This window comes from Equus przewalskii, chromosome 17, assembly GCF_037783145.1.
Source record: "Equus przewalskii isolate Varuska chromosome 17, EquPr2, whole genome shotgun sequence".
NCBI lineage: Eukaryota > Metazoa > Chordata > Mammalia > Perissodactyla > Equidae > Equus > Equus przewalskii.
Window position 1 is genome coordinate 45,818,581 of NC_091847.1, and position 19,809 is coordinate 45,838,389.

At 38.5% G+C, this 19,809-nt stretch overlaps 1 protein-coding gene and 1 long non-coding RNA gene across 4 annotated transcripts in view; one reads left to right on the forward strand and one right to left on the reverse strand.

Moving 5' to 3' along the window:
• Positions 1-19,809, reverse strand: part of SCN9A (sodium voltage-gated channel alpha subunit 9) — a 175,295-nt gene that overhangs the window by 56,798 nt on the left and 98,688 nt on the right. For both annotated transcript variants that reach the window (XM_070581525.1, XM_070581526.1), the window contains 6 exons: positions 17,230-17,517; positions 14,884-15,255; positions 11,622-11,751; positions 10,195-10,433; positions 1,295-1,468; positions 172-528 (listed from right to left, as the gene is read on the reverse strand). In XM_070581525.1, the coding sequence (XP_070437626.1) occupies positions 172-528; positions 1,295-1,468; positions 10,195-10,433; positions 11,622-11,751; positions 14,884-15,255; positions 17,230-17,517 (1,560 nt within the window). The remainder of the gene's footprint in view (positions 1-171; positions 529-1,294; positions 1,469-10,194; positions 10,434-11,621; positions 11,752-14,883; positions 15,256-17,229; positions 17,518-19,809) is intronic.
• Positions 1-19,809, forward strand: part of LOC139076806 (uncharacterized) — a 36,250-nt gene that overhangs the window by 2,886 nt on the left and 13,555 nt on the right. For both annotated transcript variants that reach the window (XR_011528788.1, XR_011528789.1), the window contains exons 2-3: positions 275-436; positions 17,415-17,544. This is a non-coding gene — a long non-coding RNA (uncharacterized lncRNA). The remainder of the gene's footprint in view (positions 1-274; positions 437-17,414; positions 17,545-19,809) is intronic.

Genomic DNA, 19,809 nt, shown 5'->3' on the forward strand with positions numbered 1-19,809 from the left:
ACAACATTTCATTTTCTTTTCTGTTCTTCCCTGTATTAAAATGATCAATATTCTACTACAATTAATAGGTTTAGATCTAATTAATCCTAAAATTATAAAAATAACTGATTGTATCATCAGATGACAATTTGCTACAGAGAAGGTTAAATATGTGACTATCTGATTACATACCACTAGGTTTCCAATCACCATGACCATCATGTAAACAATAAGGCACATGGCTTGACCAGCGACCTCCATACAGTCCCACATGGTCTCTATCCACTCTCCACAGAGCACGCGGAACACAATCAGGAAGGAGTGAAAGAAGTCATTCATGTGCCAGCGCGGGAGCTCACAGTCTTCATTGATTTTGCAGACACATTCTTTGTAGCTCTTACCAAACAGCTGCATGCCGACCACGGCAAAGATGAAGACGATGATGGCCAACACCAAGGTGAGGTTACCCAGAGCCCCCACTGAGTTACCAATGATCTTTATCAGCATGTTCAGTGTTGGCCAAGATTTTGCCAACTTGAAAACACGGAGCTAAAAGTAAACATAGAGCTTAATATTAATTATTATGAAAAAGTTCTTGATGTTTCCAATCTTGAGTTTTCTTCCAAATTTTAACTTCTAAAATACTTTTGTTACTACCTAGCTAACATAGATTAATTCTATTTTTTATTTTCCTCTATTCTTAATATTCCAATCATTTTGTTATACTTGCCACAATACAATTATCACAAACATTTTGAAAGAACTGTGTAATTTTAGTTCAGGATTGCCATAAAAGCCTCTTATCATGGTATCAGATATTGTTTCCCTTAGAATTGATAATGTACCTTAATTCTATTTTCTGATATGTTAAAAAATCTTTTATGCTGACATAAGGATAAAGCCCAACATCTTAGAGAAAAATGCATTAAAAAGTCTTTAATATTTTAAATATTTTTGATATCAGACAACAATTGTTTTAAGGACAATGATTTGATTTATCGAATCCACAAAGTAATGAACATATTATAAGGGTTGAAACTCTGTAAACCATAAGCTTCTTACTGTGAAATAAATTATTGCCTTACTATTATACTAGCATATACAACTGAATATGTCTTCAACCTTAAAATTAAAATATTCACGTGGTTTTGAGCTCTTTAAGGCCAGTTTTTACTGAATGAATTTTATTTTACTAGACATCAAACCCTAATCTTGTCTTTTGATTCAAACCTCCAAAAGTTTTAAACAATAATACAAAACCAAAGAAACACTCCTTTATGTGTAGAACATAACAGTAAAATTGGTCTATATTTACCAGTCTGAATGATCGCAAAACTGACAATCCTTCCACATCTGCTAGAAAAAGTTCCACTAAACTTAAAGTCACAATAAGGCTGTCAAAAATATTCCATCCTACTTGGAAATACTCATATGGATCCATGGCAATTAGTTTTAAAACCATTTCAGCTGCAAAGATCCCAGTAAAGACCTGGATGAAAAATACAATGTTTTTCTGGTATTATTAGAAGGTACATAATCAACATAATGATGACAATGACTATTTGTTTAGCATTTACGGTGCTTCAGACAATGTGCAAGATACTTTACAAATGTCTATTATTATCTCATTTAACTCTATAAACTAGGTATCACTATTCCTATAGCTCTAATACAAGCATTCAAGGGTTAAAAACCTCTACCTCTCCTGTCAGCTCTCATCATATCATCTTAGTAGAGCACATTAAAATTTCAGATAACTAAACTTTTGGCAAATTAACACAGTCACTCTTTGCAAAAAATTTATGTGGGTCAAGTTATTCTGGAAGAAAATGAAAGGAAACAGGTTGATACTGAAATTTTGAGTCAGTCTTTTTTTCTGGTCTGACTACTCAGAGTAATAAAGAACATGTTGACTCACTCTTTAAAGATTTATCGGTAGAAGAGGAAAAAGTATTTAATTGATACAGTGGAAGCTAAAGTAAGACTTCCAAAGCTTTGACACAAAAGTGCATCACAAAACATCATTAATTCATGACACTGGTATCAAAAGACTCACTTAAAAAGGCAACAGTGAAAGATTTGTTTATGAATCATTCAGGGATGATTTGACTCAAAGAAACTGACCAAAGAAGGTTCAAAGGGAAATGGTTAGATCTATAACTCTGTGAGTCAATTTTATAAGAATGCAGCATCAAGAAGACCATCAGGGAACACCCAGACTTGGGATTGTGGTAATAGATAAGAAACACAGTGAATTGTTTTTAGATTTGCAGTGATGCAGTCAACTCAGTGAGAAGCTACTGATTTTCATGATCTGGACCTCCACCAATAATTAGAACCTAGATGGTCCTGTCTTTTTCCAGAGGAGTAGAAGGGAAGAAGAATGCTAACTCAGAGAGCACATAAGGTACAAATATCCTGACGAGGAATATTTGTAAGCAGTTTGGGAGAGAAGATCGATACAGAAACAAACTCTTTGACTTCAAAGATACATCGGTTTAGGACCAATGCAAAAGTGAAATTATCTGATATAAAAATTCACAAAGAAGAAGATCCAAGATGGCGCCGTGAGTAGTCCTCTTTGTCTCTCGCCCTTCGAGTCTACAATTATTTGGACACTTATCGCTTGACAAAGGATATCCAGACAGCATCTCAGGACGTCTGAGACACCCACGCGACTATACATCGGAAGGCGGACGGACTTTCCTCTGGGAGGATGTGGAAATAGGTGAAAACTCTCCGACCCCGATGGGCAGCCTAGTACCCGCAAGCGGCTTTCTTCCAACGGACGCCCCCAGAGGATCCACACACATCTAGGGCAGGAGCGAGAACACAACAGAGGAGCGATGGTGGAAACAGGTGACCAGAACCCTACCTAAACCCCCCGCAATTACTCCTAAACACAGAGGGAAACTTTGGAGTTGCACACCTGAGCCCGCGGGGAGAGTCTATCCCCGCCATTGGCGGGGAGACCCAGCCTGGTGCTCGGGGCGCCCGGAGGGTCCCAGAGAGAGTCACGGAGGGTACGGAGGTCTCCCAGCTGCCGTTGCCTGCCCCGTGGGACTAGGGATTGCCGGAGATCTCGGAGAGGACCGGGGCTGGGGGAACTTTCAAAGGCCGGTTCTGCGACCCGGAGGGGAAGCGCCGGAGCTCCGCCCGGACAGCAGACAAAACTCTCTGTCTGCCGTTAGCAGAGGGGCCACGACGAGCATTCACGGCTCCGGGAGAGGCCCGGAGAGAATCCCAGAGGGCGGGGCGACCCCCAGCTGCCATTGCCCGCCCCGTGGGGCTAGGGATTGCCAGAGATCTCGGAGAGGACCGGGGCTGGGGGAACTTTCAAAGGCCGGTTCTGCGACCCGGAGGGGAAGCGCCGGAGTTCCGCCAGGCAGCAGACAAAACTCTCTGTCTGCCATTAGCAGAGGGGCTACGCCCAGCATTCAGGGCTCCCGGGAGAGGCCCGGAGAGAAGCCCAGAGGGCGGGGCGACCCCCAGCTGCCGTTGCCCGCCCCGTGGGACTAGGGATTGCCGGAGATCTCGGAGAGGACTGGGGCTGGAGAGAGTTCCAGAGACCCAGCTTAGTAGCCTAGGGGGAAACCCTACAGGCTCACAGAACCCTTAGGGAAAGCCTCTGCACAGCACCAGTAGAAGGCACCCAGCCGCCAGCCACAAGGCTGGAAGACCCCAGGGCAAAAGCAGCATAGCTAGGTGTACTAACCACAGACTGTAGAAGATGCCAATAGCTCTCCTGTGACCCATAGAGGACAAGTGAGATTCGGTGGATGCCGAGAGCAACGGAGCGACAAATATAAGTGATCCCACCCCTGGCCGCTGGAAAAGCCCATAACACCGTTGCAGACCCCAAGGAGAGAGCACATCTAGGTGGGCTGCAACAGTAGGCACCTGCAGCCTGAAGCCCCCCTGCGACGGCCCCCACGGCAGAGGAGGGAATCCAAAGGGCCACTGTGGCTACTAAGAGGGGCCCAGGCCCAGTTAGCAACTACGGACAGGGTTCCTGGTTGGTGAAGTATAAACAGCTGCTCCCCCCACCGCAGCAGCTGAAACAAGTGAAAGGAGCAACTAAACTCTATCTCCATGCGGAGGCACAAATCAACAACATCAAGCAATATGAAAAAATACATTAAATCTCCAGAACAGAAAGAAAGTAACAAATACACAGAAAACAATCCCAAAGAAAATGAGATATATAACCTAAATGATGATGACTTCAAAACAGCCATCATTAAGATTCTCAATGAGTTAAGAGAGAATTCTGACCGTCAACTCAACGAGTTCAGGAGCTATGTCACAAAAGAGTTTGATACGATAAAGAAGAACCAAACAGAAATATTGGAAATGAAGAACACAATAGAGGAGATTAAGAAAAATCTAGATGCTCTGAACAGTAGGGCCGATAATATGGAGGAAAGAATTAGCAATTTGGAAGATGGCAATATAGAATTGTTGCAGGCAGAGGAGGAGAGAGAAGCAAGACTTAAAAGAAATGAAGAAACTCTCCGAGAATTATCAGACACAATTAGGAGATGCAACGTAAGGATTATAGGTACACCAGAGGGAGAAGAGAAGGAGAAAGGGGCAGAAAACCTATTCAAAGAAATAATGGCTGAGAACTTCCCAAATCTGGTGAGGGAGATGGATCTTCAGGTGACAGAAGCCAATAGATCTCCAAACTTTATCAATGCAAGAAGACCAACTCCACGGCATATAGTAGTGAAGCTAGCAAAAGTCAACGACAAGGAGAAAATATTAAGGACAGCCAGGCAAAAGAAACTAACCTACAAAGGAACCCCCATCAGGCTATCAGCAGATTTCTCAGCAGAAACTTTACAGGCTAGAAGAGAGTGGAATGATATATTCAAAAATCTGAAGGACAAAAATCTACAGCCGAGAATTCTCTACCCAGCGAAAATATCCTTCAAATACGATGGAGAAATAAAAACTTTCCCAGATAAACAAAAATTAAGGGAGTTCATTGCCACAAAACCTCCTCTTCAGGAAATCCTCAGGAAAACCCTCATTCCTGAAAAATCCAAAAAAGGAAAGGGGCTACAAAACCAAGAGCAGAGGAGATAAGTAGAAGGACAACAACAGAGAGTAGCAGCTCTACATCAGAACAGATTAAACCATGGGACGAGAAACAAAGGAAACTGAAGAAAACTGGAAAACAAGACACAAAATGGTAGTGGTAGGCCCCCACATCTCAATAATCACTCTAAATGTAAATGGATTGAACTCCCCAATCAAAAGACACAGAGTGGCAGGATGGATCAAAGAACAAGATCCAACAATATGCTGCCTCCAGGAAACACACCTCAGCCCCAAAGACAAACACAGACTCAGAGTGAAGGGATGGAGAACAATACTCCAAGCTAATAATGAACAAAAGAAAGCAGGTGTCGCTATACTAATATCAGACAAGGTAGATTTCAAAGCAAAACAGATAAAGAAAGATAAAGAGGGACAGTATATAATGATAAAAGGGACTCTCCACCAAGAAGACATAACACTTATAAATATATACGCACCCAACACAGGAGCACCAAAATTTGTAAAGCAACTCTTAATAGAACTAAAAGAAGACATCAACAACAATACAATAATAGTAGGGGACCTCAACACACCATTAAAACCAATGGACAGAACATCCAGACAGAAAATCAACAAGGAAATAATAGAATTAAATGAAAAATTAGACCAGATGGACTTAATAGATATATATAGAACACTTCATCCAAAAACAGCAGGTTACACATTCTTCTCAAGTGCACATGGAACATTCTCAAGGATTGACCATATTTTGGGAACCAAAGCAAACATCAATAAATAGAAGAGAGCTGAAATAATATCAAGCATCTTTTCTGATCATAACGCTATTAAACTAGAAATCAACTACAAGAAAAAAGCAGAGAAAGGTGCAAAAATGTGAAGACTAAACAACACGCTTCTCAACAAACAATGGATAATTGAAGAAATTAAAGAAGAAATCAAATATTATCTGGAGACAAATGAAAATGAGAACACGACATACCAAATCATTTGGGATGCAGCAAAAGCAGTCCTAAGAGGGAAATTCATCACAATACAGGCTCACCTCACTAAACAAGAAAAAGCTCACGTAAGCAACCTCAAACGACACCTAACAGAACTAGAAAAAGAAGAACAAACAAAGCCCAGAGTCAGTAGAAGGAGGGAAATAATAAAAATAAGAGCAGAAATAAACGATATTGAAACAAAAAAGACAATAGAAAGGATCAATGAAACAAAGAGTTGGTTCTTCGAAAGAATTAACAAAATTGACAAACCCCTAGCCAGACTCACCAAGAAAAGAAGAGAGAAATCGCAAATTAATAAAATCAGGAATGACAGAGGAGAAATCACAACAGATACCAATGAAATACAAGAGATCATAAGAGAATACTATGAAAAACTATATGCCAACAAATTGAACAACCTGGAAGAAATGGACAAATTCCTAGACTCCTACAATCTCCCCAAACTGAATCAGGAAGAAATGGAGAATCTGAATAGACCAATCACAAGTAAGGAAATAGAAACGGTAATCAAAAACCTCCCCAAAAACAAGAGTCCAGGACCAGACGGCTTCTCTGGAGAATTCTACCAAACATTCAAAGAAGACTTAATACCTATTCTCCTCAAACTGTTCCAGAAAATTGAGAAAGATGGAGAACTCCCTAACACATTCTATGAAGCCAACATCACTCTGATCCCCAAACCTGACAAGGACAACACAAAGAAGGAGAACTACAGGCCGATATCACTGATGAACATAGATGCAAAAATCCTCAACAAAATTTTGGCAAACCGATTACAGCAATACATCAAAAAGATTATACACCATGATCAAGTGGGATTTATACCAGGGACACAGGGATGGTTCAACATCCGCAAGTCAATCAACGTGATACACTACATCAACAAAATGAAAAACAAAAACCACATGATCATCTCAATAGATGCAGAGAAAGCATTCGACAAGATCCAACACCCATTTATGATAAAAACCCTCAGTAAAATGGGTATAGAAGGAAAGTACCTCAACATAATAAAGGCCATATATGATAGACCCACAGCCAACATCATACTCAATGGACAAAAGCTGAAAGCCATCCCTCTGAGGACAGGAACAAGACAAGGGTGCCCACTTTCACCACTCCTATTCAACATAGTACTGGAGGTGCTGGCCAGAGAAATTCGGCAGGAAAAAGAAATAAAAGGAATCCAAATAGGTAATGAAGAAGTAAAACTCTCGTTGTTTGCAGACGACATGATCTTATACATAGAAAACCCCAAAGAATCCACAGAAAAACTATTAGAAATAATCAACAACTACAGCAAAGTAGCAGGGTATAAAATTAACGTGCATAAATCAGTAGCATTTCTATACACTAACAATAAACTAACAGAAAAAGAACTCAAGAACTCTATCCCATTCACAATCGCAACGAAAAGAATAAAATACCTTGGGATAAACTTAACCAAGGAAGTGAAGGATCTATACAATGAAAACTACAAGACTTTCTTGAAAGAAATAGGCGATGACATAAAGAGATGGAAAAACATTCCTTGCACATGGATCGGAAGAATAAACATAGTTAAAATGTCCATACTACCTAAAGCAATATACAGATTCAATGCTATCCCAATCAGAATCCCAAGAACATTCTTCACAAAGAAATTGAACAAACAATCCTAAAATTCATATGGGGGAACAAAAGACCGCGAATTGCTAAAGCAATCCTGAGCAAGAACAACAAAGCCGGCGGAATCACAATCCCCGATTTCAAAACATACTACAAAGCTACAGTGATCAAAACAGCATGGTACTGGTACAAAAACAGGTCCACAGATCAATGGAACAGAATTGAAAGCCCAGAGATAAAACCACACATCTATGGACAGCTAATCTTCGACAAAGGAGCAGAGGGCCTACAATGGAGAAAAGAAAGTCTCTTCAACAAATGGTGCTGGGAAAACTGGACAGCCACATGCAAAAGATTGAAAATTGACCATTCTTTTTCACCACACACCAAAATAAACTCAAAATGGATCAAAGACCTAAAGATTAGGCCTGAGACAATAAGTCTTTTGGAAGAGAATATAGGCAGTACACTCTTTGACATCAGTTTCAAAAGAATCTTTTCGGACACTGTAACTCCTCAGTTGAGGGAAACAATAGAAAGAATAAACAAATGGGACTTCATCAGACTAAAGAGCTTCTTCAAGGCAAGGGAAAACAGGATTGAAACAAAAAAACAGCTCACTAATTGGGAAAAAATATTTACAAGCCACTTATCTGACAAAGGGTTAATCTCCATAATATACAAAGAACTCACACTGCTTAACAGCAAAAAAACAAACAACCCGATCAAAAAATGGGCAGAGGACATGAACAGACATTTCTCAAAAGAAGATATGAATATGGCCAATAGACACATGAAAAGATGTTCATCATCGCTAATCATCAGGGAAATGCAAATCAAAACTACACTAAGATATCACCTTACCCCCGTTAGATTGGCAAAAACATCCAAAACCAAGAACGACAAATGTTGGAGAGGTTGTGGAGAAAGAGGAACCCTCATACACTGTTGGTGAGAATGCAAACTGGTACAGCCACTATGGAAAACAGTATGGAGATTTCTCAAAAAGTTAAAAATAGAAATACCCTATGACCCAGCCATCCCATTACTGGGTATCTATCCTAAGAACCTGATATCAGATATCTCAAGAGTCCGTTGCACCCCTATGTTCATCGCAGCATTATTTACAATAGCCAAGATGTGGAACCAGCCTACATGCCCAGAAACTGATGATTGGATAAAGAAGATGTGGTATATATACACAATGGAATACTACTCAGCCATAAAAAAAGACGAAATTGGCCCATTCACAACAACGTGGATGGACCTCGAGGGTATTATGTTAAGCGAAATAAGCCAGTCAGAGAAAGATGAACTCTATATGACTCCACTCATAGGTGGAAATTAGTATATTGAGAAGGAGATCTGATCGGTGGTTACCAGGGAAAAGGGGGGGTGGGGGGAGGGTACGGAGGGGGAAGTGGTGTACCCACAACATGACTAACAAAAATGTACAACTGAAATCTCACAAGGTTGTAATCTATCATAACATTAATTAAAAAAAAAAAAAACATTCACAAAGATATCTAGAGTTATTCATGATTTATGAAGAGTCATAAGCTGGGACCCTTTGGCTGTGAAGTAGAGCCTGTGCCTGTTTCATGCAGACTGTCAGAAACTAGCACTTTTTGTTTGCCATAAGGTGTTAAATAAGCTAGAGTGTGACCAGCACTGTATTTTTAAGGGATCACTCTGGTATCAATTGTCTTAATCAGATCTTATATCTTCATGAAGCCTACAGATCACCTTCTCACCTGCCCTTGTGTCTTCTGTGCCCAGTTCAACCCTTTTGGTTTCTCAATGTTCTTGTTCTTAAGGCTTGTTTCTGCTGATTGATTGAAAGCACGATGATGATGATAATAACAGTAACAACAGGTTGAGTACTTACCATATGCCAGGCTAATGAATTAAGTAGAAAGTGTTTAATTCTCCCAACAATATGATACATGAAGGATTATTGTCATTATATTATAAATACAAATTATTATTATTTTGTAAATGAGGTATTATTATTTTATAAATGAGAAAAATAAAGATTATAGAGATTAAAGTATCTGTCCAAGGTCATATAACCACTAAGAGGCAGAATCAGGATTCAAACACAGGATTTTAGGACTCCAAAGGCCCAGACGCTTCACCTATTATGTCAAAACAAAGCATCCATAGTTTTTCTGAAAATATGTGGGGTATGTACTCACAAGGAATCTGCAATGTAATTATAAAATGGGTAAGAAAGCATCAAATTTTTTAAGTGTGCTCCCAAGAGACATGCTGGCAGAAAAAAAACACTATCAACTGCCAAGGTGGTGACCCTGTATGGAAATAGTACTGTTACTTACACAACTCAACACTACAGCAAAATTATTTAAAAATAGCACCAGAAACTTGACTCCGTACAATGATTCATATTATGAATTCTGGATACACATAATTACCTAGCTACATATCTATCTGACTCAAAAAAAAGAAAAAGAAATGATGATCTTGACAACCAAAAAGAGAAGTATGGGTCCATAACACACCATAAAGGACTCACCAAATTTCCCACAGTGAGCACATTTTTGAATTCATCAGTCATTGGGTGGTGCTCCATAGCCATAAACAATGTGTTTAAAACTATGCAAATGGTAATAGCAAGATCAACAAAAGGATCCATTACAATAAAATGGATAAGCTTTTTGAATTTTATCCAATATGGAGAGCAATTCCAGATCAAGAATGTGTGTGCAAATCTGTACCACCAAGGTGGACATTTTTGCCTGGATTCTTCAAGTTCTGGGGGGAAAAGACCAAGAGAACATAAGGTCAATTATTTGTATATTTTATTGCTAACCAGGTACAAATCAGCAGTACATTTTAACATTGAAATAAGTCTTCCAGTTTAGACTTTGCAAATTTAACAGTACTGCTTCTATGAAAACAAGCATATGCATAAAAATCTTATATCATATGTTCCTTTACAAGATAAAGCATAAGGGAGGGAAAGGCAGAGAAATTAATGACCCAAAGCAGATCTGAGCCTCTCTCAGAGAAACGTGTACCTAACACGGGATGATAAACAAGAGAAAGATGTTTTCTTAATGGAGAAAGGTATATTTTCCAGCAACATGCATACATTCCCCCATGTCCTTAATCTCATGACAACAATAAGACAACTCTATTCAGGTAAAGCTCTTGCTATTTCACACATGAAAACAATCCCAGAACCAAGAGACTAGAAATAATTTATGGAGTGACTTGTGCAATAGCTATTTCATACCATTAGCCATTTACTTCTCACCATAAATTTAGAAGGTGGGTGAAAACTTTGTCTGGGCCCATCGTTTGTTTAGGGGGTGGTGAAGTGGTAGCCCGTGGACATGATGGGACCTGGGGCAAATGTCGGAAGAGCAGGTGGGAGCCAACACACTGTAGAAGCTGCCATCCTTTGACACTCTTCTGAGTGTATCTCAGGGTCTGATCACTACTGTTCACATTAGACTCTCGAAACTGCTTTCTCCAATGCCTTTTCATCATAATCTTAACATGTCACATCACATGTTATCATTTGACAATTTTATAGAATGCTCAGAGGCAGCAATTTATAGACTTCTGGAAGTATTATTTTCTTGCATATTAGAAAGATGATAAATTCAAAGACACTATGTAAAGTTTCTAACAATACAAAGTGAGAGAACCACTCAGCCTGAGTTAACTTTGCTTTCTTCATTCATTACCATTAAGCCATTTATATTTGAAAGGTCATATCATTCAATGCCTGCCTTTAATTACAAATAACTATCCATTTTTTAATCACATAAGGATGATTCCATTAGTACCCATTGGTTATCCTTACTATTGCTTATAATCACTTTATATTCTTTGAATTCTTCCTAAGAATTTGATGTGTCTATTTAAGGCTGACCAGGATTTACCTGAATTTTATTTAGCAATCTGTATGGTAAAGAGAATATTATTACACACCTTCTACAGTGTTCGTTAATATGCTTGCTCTACTCATTGCTCTTTGTCTGAGATTGGGATCATTCAACATGTCCTCAGAAAGAAGATAAGAACTGGAACGTCTTTTCTTGTGTATTTGGTTGGTTGTACCCTAAAAACAAAGAGATGATTAATTTAAGCTTCAAGAGTAGAATCCTGATAAATTATAGATATAAAATAAAATCTTGCTTAGGTAGCTTTAGTAAGTAATTAAAAGTAGAGACTAGATTGCTGGGTTTGAATAACAGCTCTGCTACTTACTGGCTGTGTATCACAGCAGAGTTACCTAACCTCTCTGTCTCAGTTTCATCATTGGTAAAATGAAAATAATCATAGTAATTGCCTCATATTCTTGCTATGAAGATTAAAGGAATTAACATCTAGGAAATGAAAAACAAAACAAGCTATGTGAAAGCAGCAAAAAAAATGTTATAGCTGTGTGCGTGTAAAGAGGTAGAACCTCAGTATTCTCTGACAAATTTCTGTAATTATTCTTGGTTGAGGTAACAGCGTTAATGGAGGCAACTGTACTGATCGTTTCTTACTGCCAAGGGGGATCTCATGAACTGCTCTGAGTAGATAGTGATAAATGATTCAGTTTGAAGAAGACAATTAAGATCGATGGGAACTGCAGCAAAATGGAGAATGTAAGCTCCATCTAAGAGAGGTGACCACTGTTCAGCTTTAAAGGGTTGCTGCCATGCAGGAATACGAGCTCAGTCTTACCAGATACACTCATTTTTATGTGAAAACGTCTTATTTCTAAATCTTGGCAACGAATTCAAAGTTAAAACGCTATGCCAGTTCAGTGCAGGCCAACAATACACACACACATACTCATACACACATATATACATAACAACTCTACAACTCTACATTTATCATCTATCCATCTATTTGTATGTGGTATGTCTGGACATGTGTATGCACACACCATTTTACAAACACATATATACATAGTCCTACAGTTGTAAAGTTGTATAGTTGTTTGGATATAGTTATATATGTGTGTATATCAAAACATAGGCACATGGGCATAAATATGTGCATGTGTGTGTGTATGTATACGTGTAAGTGTCTGTGCACAGACACATACACACATATATCTACAGGCGGCTTTTTATAGAGATCTCTCTATAATCATGTTTTCTCTGATACACCCTCTAATTTACTGACTTCCCAGAAGCAGAAATTTCTTTTTCGCCAAGTCAATTAAGAATTTTTTGATTAAGCAAATTCTTCTCCATGTTGACATGTTTCGGATGTTAATGTTATATTATTTGTCATGCAATTATTTTCATCGAAACTGTACATTATGCCACACTAGTATGTTTTTGCATTTCTATTGAATCTCAAAGTATCCACTAATTACTCTAGCTTTGTAGTTTTTAGTTTTAGGATTTATAGTGATACTTATTTTTCTATGGTAAAAAAAAGTTTTAAATAAAAATGATTCATTTAAAAATATGAAATAATCTCAAATCTGATATAAATTACATAATATTTTACAGATAATACACATAATTTAAAAGCAAGACACAATTAAGATCTGATTCCATAGAAATTTAACATGCTCATTTGATAAGGAAAAATCCCTCACCAAAAGGGCTGAAGCTGTATCATGCAAGCATAGAGGTCAAAGTTACCTAAAAGCACATGCATTCATTCATTCACACTGAAATGTGTGTGTGGCTGTGGCTTTGATGGAACTTTATTCTCACTTGAAATACTACATTGTCTGCAAATATGAATATGTGAATAAGTAGCATGAGTTCAAAGCTTGTTAGGTTAGGTAAAGCCCTTGCTGATGTTCAGTAATGCAGTGTAACATTGTGAACGGCCTAAAGAGGTAACCTAGAAACTCCAGAAACCAGAAAGACCTGACTTTCAAGCCTAATCAGACCTTTTTCTCTAACCACTCAATGACTCCAAAACTCTTGAAATTGTTGTCTTGGAATGGGAGTTCTGTTTTATATGTGTATGTTTATATTAATGTATATGTTTTGGATATTATGTTTTTATTCATAGACTCCAGACCAAAGAGGTTTTTTGTTTTTTGCTCAGGAAGATTAGCCCTGAGCTAACATCTGTTGCCAATCTTCCTCTATTTTGTATGTGAGCCACCACCACAGCATGGCCACTGATGAGTTGTGGAGGTCCATTCCTGGGAACCGAACCTGGGCTGCCAAAGTGGAATGTGCTGAACTTAACCACTAGGCCACTGGGGCTGGCAAGTTTTGTTGTATTTTATTGAAAATGATAAGTTTCATTTATGGATGGAAAAAAGCATAGTTATTCTAAATCATTTCTAAGTTAAGAAGCCTATCGGGGCTGGCCCCGTGGCTGAGTGGTTGAGTTCGCGCGCTCCGCTGCAGGCGGCCCAGTGTTTCATTGGTTCGAATCCTGGGCGCGGACATGGCACTGCTCATCGAACCACGCTGAGGCGGCGTCCCACATGCCACAACTAGAAGGACTCACAACGAAGAATAGACAACTATGCACTGGGGGGCTTTGGGGAGAAAAAGGAAAAAAAAAAAATCTTAAAAGAGGACTAATTAAATATGTTAAAAAAAAAAAAAAAGAATCCTACCATACATTGGAGAGAAAGTGCGGTGTTTAAGAGCACAAGCTCTGTTTGAGCTTTAGGACTACCATTTATTAGCTGGATGACCTTGCACAAATTGCTTTATTTCCCTGTGCCTCAGTTTCCCCATTTGGAAAACAGGGATGATAATTTATTACCTCATAGGGCTATTGTAAGTACTAAATACATGTTTGCTATTATTATTAGTATTATTAAACAATTTAAATAAGATCCATTGCAATAAGTTATATATTAAGTAGTGACTTGAAAAAAATTGCAGTAGGTGACATGTAGTCCAAATTTCCTCACAGATATGGGACCATTATGAACCAATAAGATCAGCATTATCAATGCATGTTCTGTGCTGATAAGTATATCTTTTATAAATGGTATTCTCAAGGGATGATTTATAATCTTCAAGTATATCAATAGATAAGTACCTTTTTTAAAAAGAGGGGTTTTAAATATCTTTTGAATTAGCTGTCTACAACACACAGTATGAGGATTAAGTTAATGAGTTAAAGGTGTGTTTTTAACATAAAAAGTATTGCAAAATGCAGAGCCATTCACAGGACCAGAGAGAAGGTCCCTTCAGCAGAGAGACTGACTGATGCAAGAATAAGGGCCGAGCCATGCCTGAGCTATTTAAAACGTCCTTACGCTGTCATCAGAAGTTGCCTTATCTATTATCACCTCTGGCAGAAGCTGTCCATTGGGGAGCATGAGGGCTGAGGGTCCATCAACCAGGGAGACCACACCATTGCAGTCCACGGCACTGTGCATCTTCCCGTTCACCGGCAGCATTGGGGGGGACCTACTGGCTTGACTGATGTTACTGCTGCGCCGCTCCCGAGGTCTGTGGGGCACGAACAGGGAGCCCCTCCTGCTCTCATTGTCTCCAAAAATGCTGTGCTCATCATCGGCAAATTCAGTCTCAGATCCAATATCTTTTCCTCGACCTTTGAAACTAAAAAGACTTGTTCTGCTGCTGCGCCTTGCGGAAAACAAGGAGCCACGGATGCTGAGTGGTGACTGCAGAAAAAACAAAAGATGACATGTATCTGCTGAAGCACCTAGAAACAGAAGTGGAAGCACATAACTACCACTGAAGCTAGTGACCTGAGGGCCAGTGACTCTGCACTGGTTTAAAAGAAACATATTTAAAAATAAAGCAATCCAGCAAGGAGACAAAATCATTCCAAATAAGGGATGAAAAGACTGGAAGAATTCATCCTTTTAGGACCAGGTAAATTATTCGTTGCTGGAGAGTTCTCTACTATTCCAGCGTAGAGTGACTTCTCCATTCTTTCTGTACCTTTCATTTTGCTATAAAGAACATACCACTTAAAAAATGAATTTGGTATTTATATCTGCTATTTAGCTTTTCATGTATCAATCCCTAAGTTCCATAAGTACTGAAACTTTCTTGAGGCCAAAGACCACTCTATGCTTCTTTGCATTCCATTGCTTGTAATCCAACTTACATATTGAGAGCTCAGTTAAGGTGTGTTAAGAAAGATCTTTTAATACCAATGAGTTTACAAAGTCATAAAATATTAGAACTTGGAAAAGAAGTTGCCCAATACCAAAGAGGGAAAAAAAGTCACATTTAGATGACTCACGTCCAGGATAAACTGTGCCCACAAGCCAAATTGAATGCATATTCTTTGGAATTATCTAATTCAATAAATACTAGTGCTTCCTATGTAAAGGACAAAGTGGCAGGCTTTGTGGAAGATGGAAATGAGTATGACAAGGTCGTTGCCTTAAAACTAGCTTGGACTTCTTGTCATATTTCTTTTTATTGATAGAGCATGTATTCAAGGTCTGTCTCCCCAAGTAGATTACCAAGTCTTTGAAGGCAGGGACTCTATCTTTTATTTCTGTTTATATCTGGCAGGGTCTTGCAGACTTTGCTAGAAGCTAAAAATTTTAAATGAAGACAGATGAGAAGGATAGTAATTCTGAGTGGGGCACCAAACAGCAAATTGGCAGCAGTGGAGAGGACAGAGGAAAATTTGTGGGACAAGCGACACCTGAGCTAATGGGTGAGCCTGTGTGGTACTATGGCAGGAGCAAAACAAGGAAGAAAACCATCCCACTTAGAGAAAACCACGTGTAGTAAGTAATAAAGGTGTGAAAGTACAGGATGTTGGTAAGAATGGACAATTATGGTGGCCTGAGGGTACCTGAAGGTAGAGAAAGGTGGGAAATGAGGCTGAAGTCAGTCCACAGCATGGATAAGATATGGGGCTGGTTCTGTAGTCAGTACTTTTCAACAGAGTTTTTTTGTTTTGTTTTTTTTTTGTTTTTAAGTTGAGCAGAGGGACAGCTTTGTTTTAGAAAAACGATTTGGAAAGGTTGTGCAATGGAAAACAGGGAAGTGTTAAGGAGAATAGAAGCAACGGTTCATTTTGGAGGTCCGTAGGCAAGGAGACCTGAAATATGGAGATTTCAGTGGAAAAAGGAAGAAACATAAATTGCACACAAGCAGAAATAAGACTATGGGACTAGATGTGAGTAGCTGATGCAGTTGTGGGTGGGGACTGGCAAGGTGTCTCCAAACTTTCCAGCTTGGGTGACTGATACTCTGGTGACACCAGTACCTACAGTGGTGAAGAAAAGAGGAGAAACTAGTCTAAGATTAGTTTTTAACCAATGAGGCATGACAAAATACAGTCTAAATAAAAATGTAAAAGTTAATCTTTACTGTAAATAATTCCTTCATTTCTACAATGGTTCTCACGAATATTTTGTTTTGAAAATTTGTTTATTAGAGAAGATATGACAATTATGAAACTGTAAGCTTCTTTAAAAATGGTCAAATTAAAAATCTATGTACATCTATGTTCTTTCCATAAATGACCAGTAATCAATAGGTTTTTACCTAAAAACATACTGATGAAGTCACTCACTCTCTTTTCCTGAGGTCCCTACCCTCAGAAGGAAACACTGTGTTCTATAATACTGCCTCCAGGGAGATGCATTTGACGGTTTCTGAGGTACCTGGTTAGGGGTAGACAGTCTCTTTTCGTGTGCTCGCCTATGGCCTTCAACGCCAAGGTGGAAACTTTTTCTCCTGATACTCTCCTCTGACTCCGATTTGGACAATTTCTCATCATCTCCCTTTTCTTCCCCACTGGAGAGCTTCTTTTGATTTTTTTTCCTTCTTCTGTTTCTTCTTTCTTTAGCACTTTTAGAGCTCAGTTTGGATGTCTCAGAAGAACTCTCGGAGAGGCCCATAATTCTGCTTCTCCCAATGCTTGTATATTCAGCTGCTGCCATTGCTATTGCCTGTTGAACCAAGAGGTCACACACACAGTGAGTCATTCCCAAGTCTTGGAAATCCTATTACGAGAGAGGAAATCCTCTCTACCATTAATTTAATTACACCGTGCATATAATCATATCCCTTGTACACGAAATAATGTCATTTTCTTTGCACGATGACCAGAGAGCTTACAAAGTATATATTTATTGCTTCTCCTGCATTGTAATAAAGCCCCATTGTGCTTTGAAATTAAACTATTATTTACTATTACTCTATTTACAGTAAAGCAATCTTTAATGGTACATGGGAAAGTTTTACTAGGTAATTCTGGGATGTGAAACTCACATAAACCATGTGTTAAGATAATTTGGTTTTATATCTTGTCCAAGTAAGTAATTCAATATTATCATTAGAATCTGACACTCTATAGTTTAATGAAAAATTAGTTGCCTGAAAAGTAAAATGAATTATTACAGAATAATATCTGAAGAAAATGAAAGAGATTTCTTTCCTAGTGGTTCCCTGGGAAATTCCTGGGATAATCTAGTGCTACCCCTGTACAATCATGCACCACATAATGACATTTCAGTCCATGACAGACCACATATACAACAGTGGTCCCATTAGATTAGTTCCATATAACCTAGGTGTGTAGTAGGCTATTCCATCTAGGTTAGCGTCAGTACTGTAAGAAAGGAAGAAATTTTACTCTATCCTTCTAGGTTCTTCTGGCTGGTCTAAGAATTAAATTGACATGAGACAGGTTAACAGGAAAAAAACAAACAAAGGTTTAATAGCATATACTTGGGAGAAACCCAGAAAAACCAAGTAACTTGCCAAAATGGCCAATGCCCTCCCTTAAATGTCATCCTCAGGTAAAGACAAAAGAAGATGTTGGGGATGGGAGGAGTCAGGGACTTCAAAGGGAAAGAAGGCAATTCACAGGTAGGTGAAAAGGAGCAAATGTTTGGAAACAAGTGTTTTGCCACATAGAAAGAGAAGAAGACAGAGAGGAGCCCAACAAGCAGACTTTTCTAGCTTTCTCTCTCTCTACCACCTAGTTCATGTTGCGCTAAGGTGATAGCTCACTTCCTGAGACAGGTGTTTTTAATTTGAATTCTTTTAGGCAGTTAAGGGGGAGGTAACGAGACAAACTTTCTGAGTCTTTTGTTTTTTAAAACTAATCAGCCCAGGGCCAGCCCGGTGGTGTACTGCTTAAGTTCCCAGGCTCCAATTTGGTGGCCAGGGTTTCCTGGGTTCAGATCCCAGGCACCAACCTACACACTGCTCATCAACCCATGCTGTGGCAGTGTCCCACATACAAAACAGAGGAAGATTGGCACAGACGTTAGCTCGGACAATCTTCCTCATGAAAAAAAAAAAACCAGCCTAAAATAATCCTCACATTAAAGAGAGACATTTTGGGGTGGTAAATTTTGTTCCTCCTTCAGTACACTCCGTGATGTTCGCACAATGACAAAACTGCCCAACAATGCATTTCTCAGAATGTATCCCCATTGTTAAGCGATGCATGACTGTATAAAAAAAACTAAGTTTTTATTATTAAAATAAACAATCTTTGTGAAAATTTGGAAAATAAAAATATTGTGGACAAAAAATAAAAATCACTCACAACCCTACAACCCAAAATAATTGGAGTAATATTTCTTCCAGTCTTTATACACATAATTTTTAGATTTTTTGTATCTTATACTCAATTTTGTATCCTACTACTTAATACATTGTTGTACTAACACCTTTTCCTGTCATGATATTCTTAAAACACATAATTTTATGGCTGAATAATACAAAAATGTCATAATCCTCTTAATTTTTGAATTTTTGAAAACTTAAGTGCTTTCTAATGTTTAATATTATTAAAATACTACACCAAACAAGTCTCTGCATCAAAGTTTTTCTGCATTACAGATGCAGAAAATCTACCCTCCTCCCAACATATTAGATTCCTCAAAGAGATTTAACTAGGTCAAACTGTCGAAGAAATTTTAAGACTCTTGCAGAATATTTGAAATTTTGATTCTCTTAGTATAAACCTTCTCAAATGTTTCCACTGAAGCACCCCTTTAGAGAGAGGAGTAAGAAAAAATCTTCAAGAATTTGTGACTTAGCCTAAAGTGGCCACAATCATAAGTATGCTTTTCTTAACAACTCATGTTTTATCTTAAAAATCATTGCAACATTAACAAAAATTGATGCACATTTTGCTTTCTACCCCATAGAGTACCCCTTAATGTTAACATTAAAATAATTTTCCCTACATTTTTGTACAGAATTGTTACTCCGGGGAAATACAT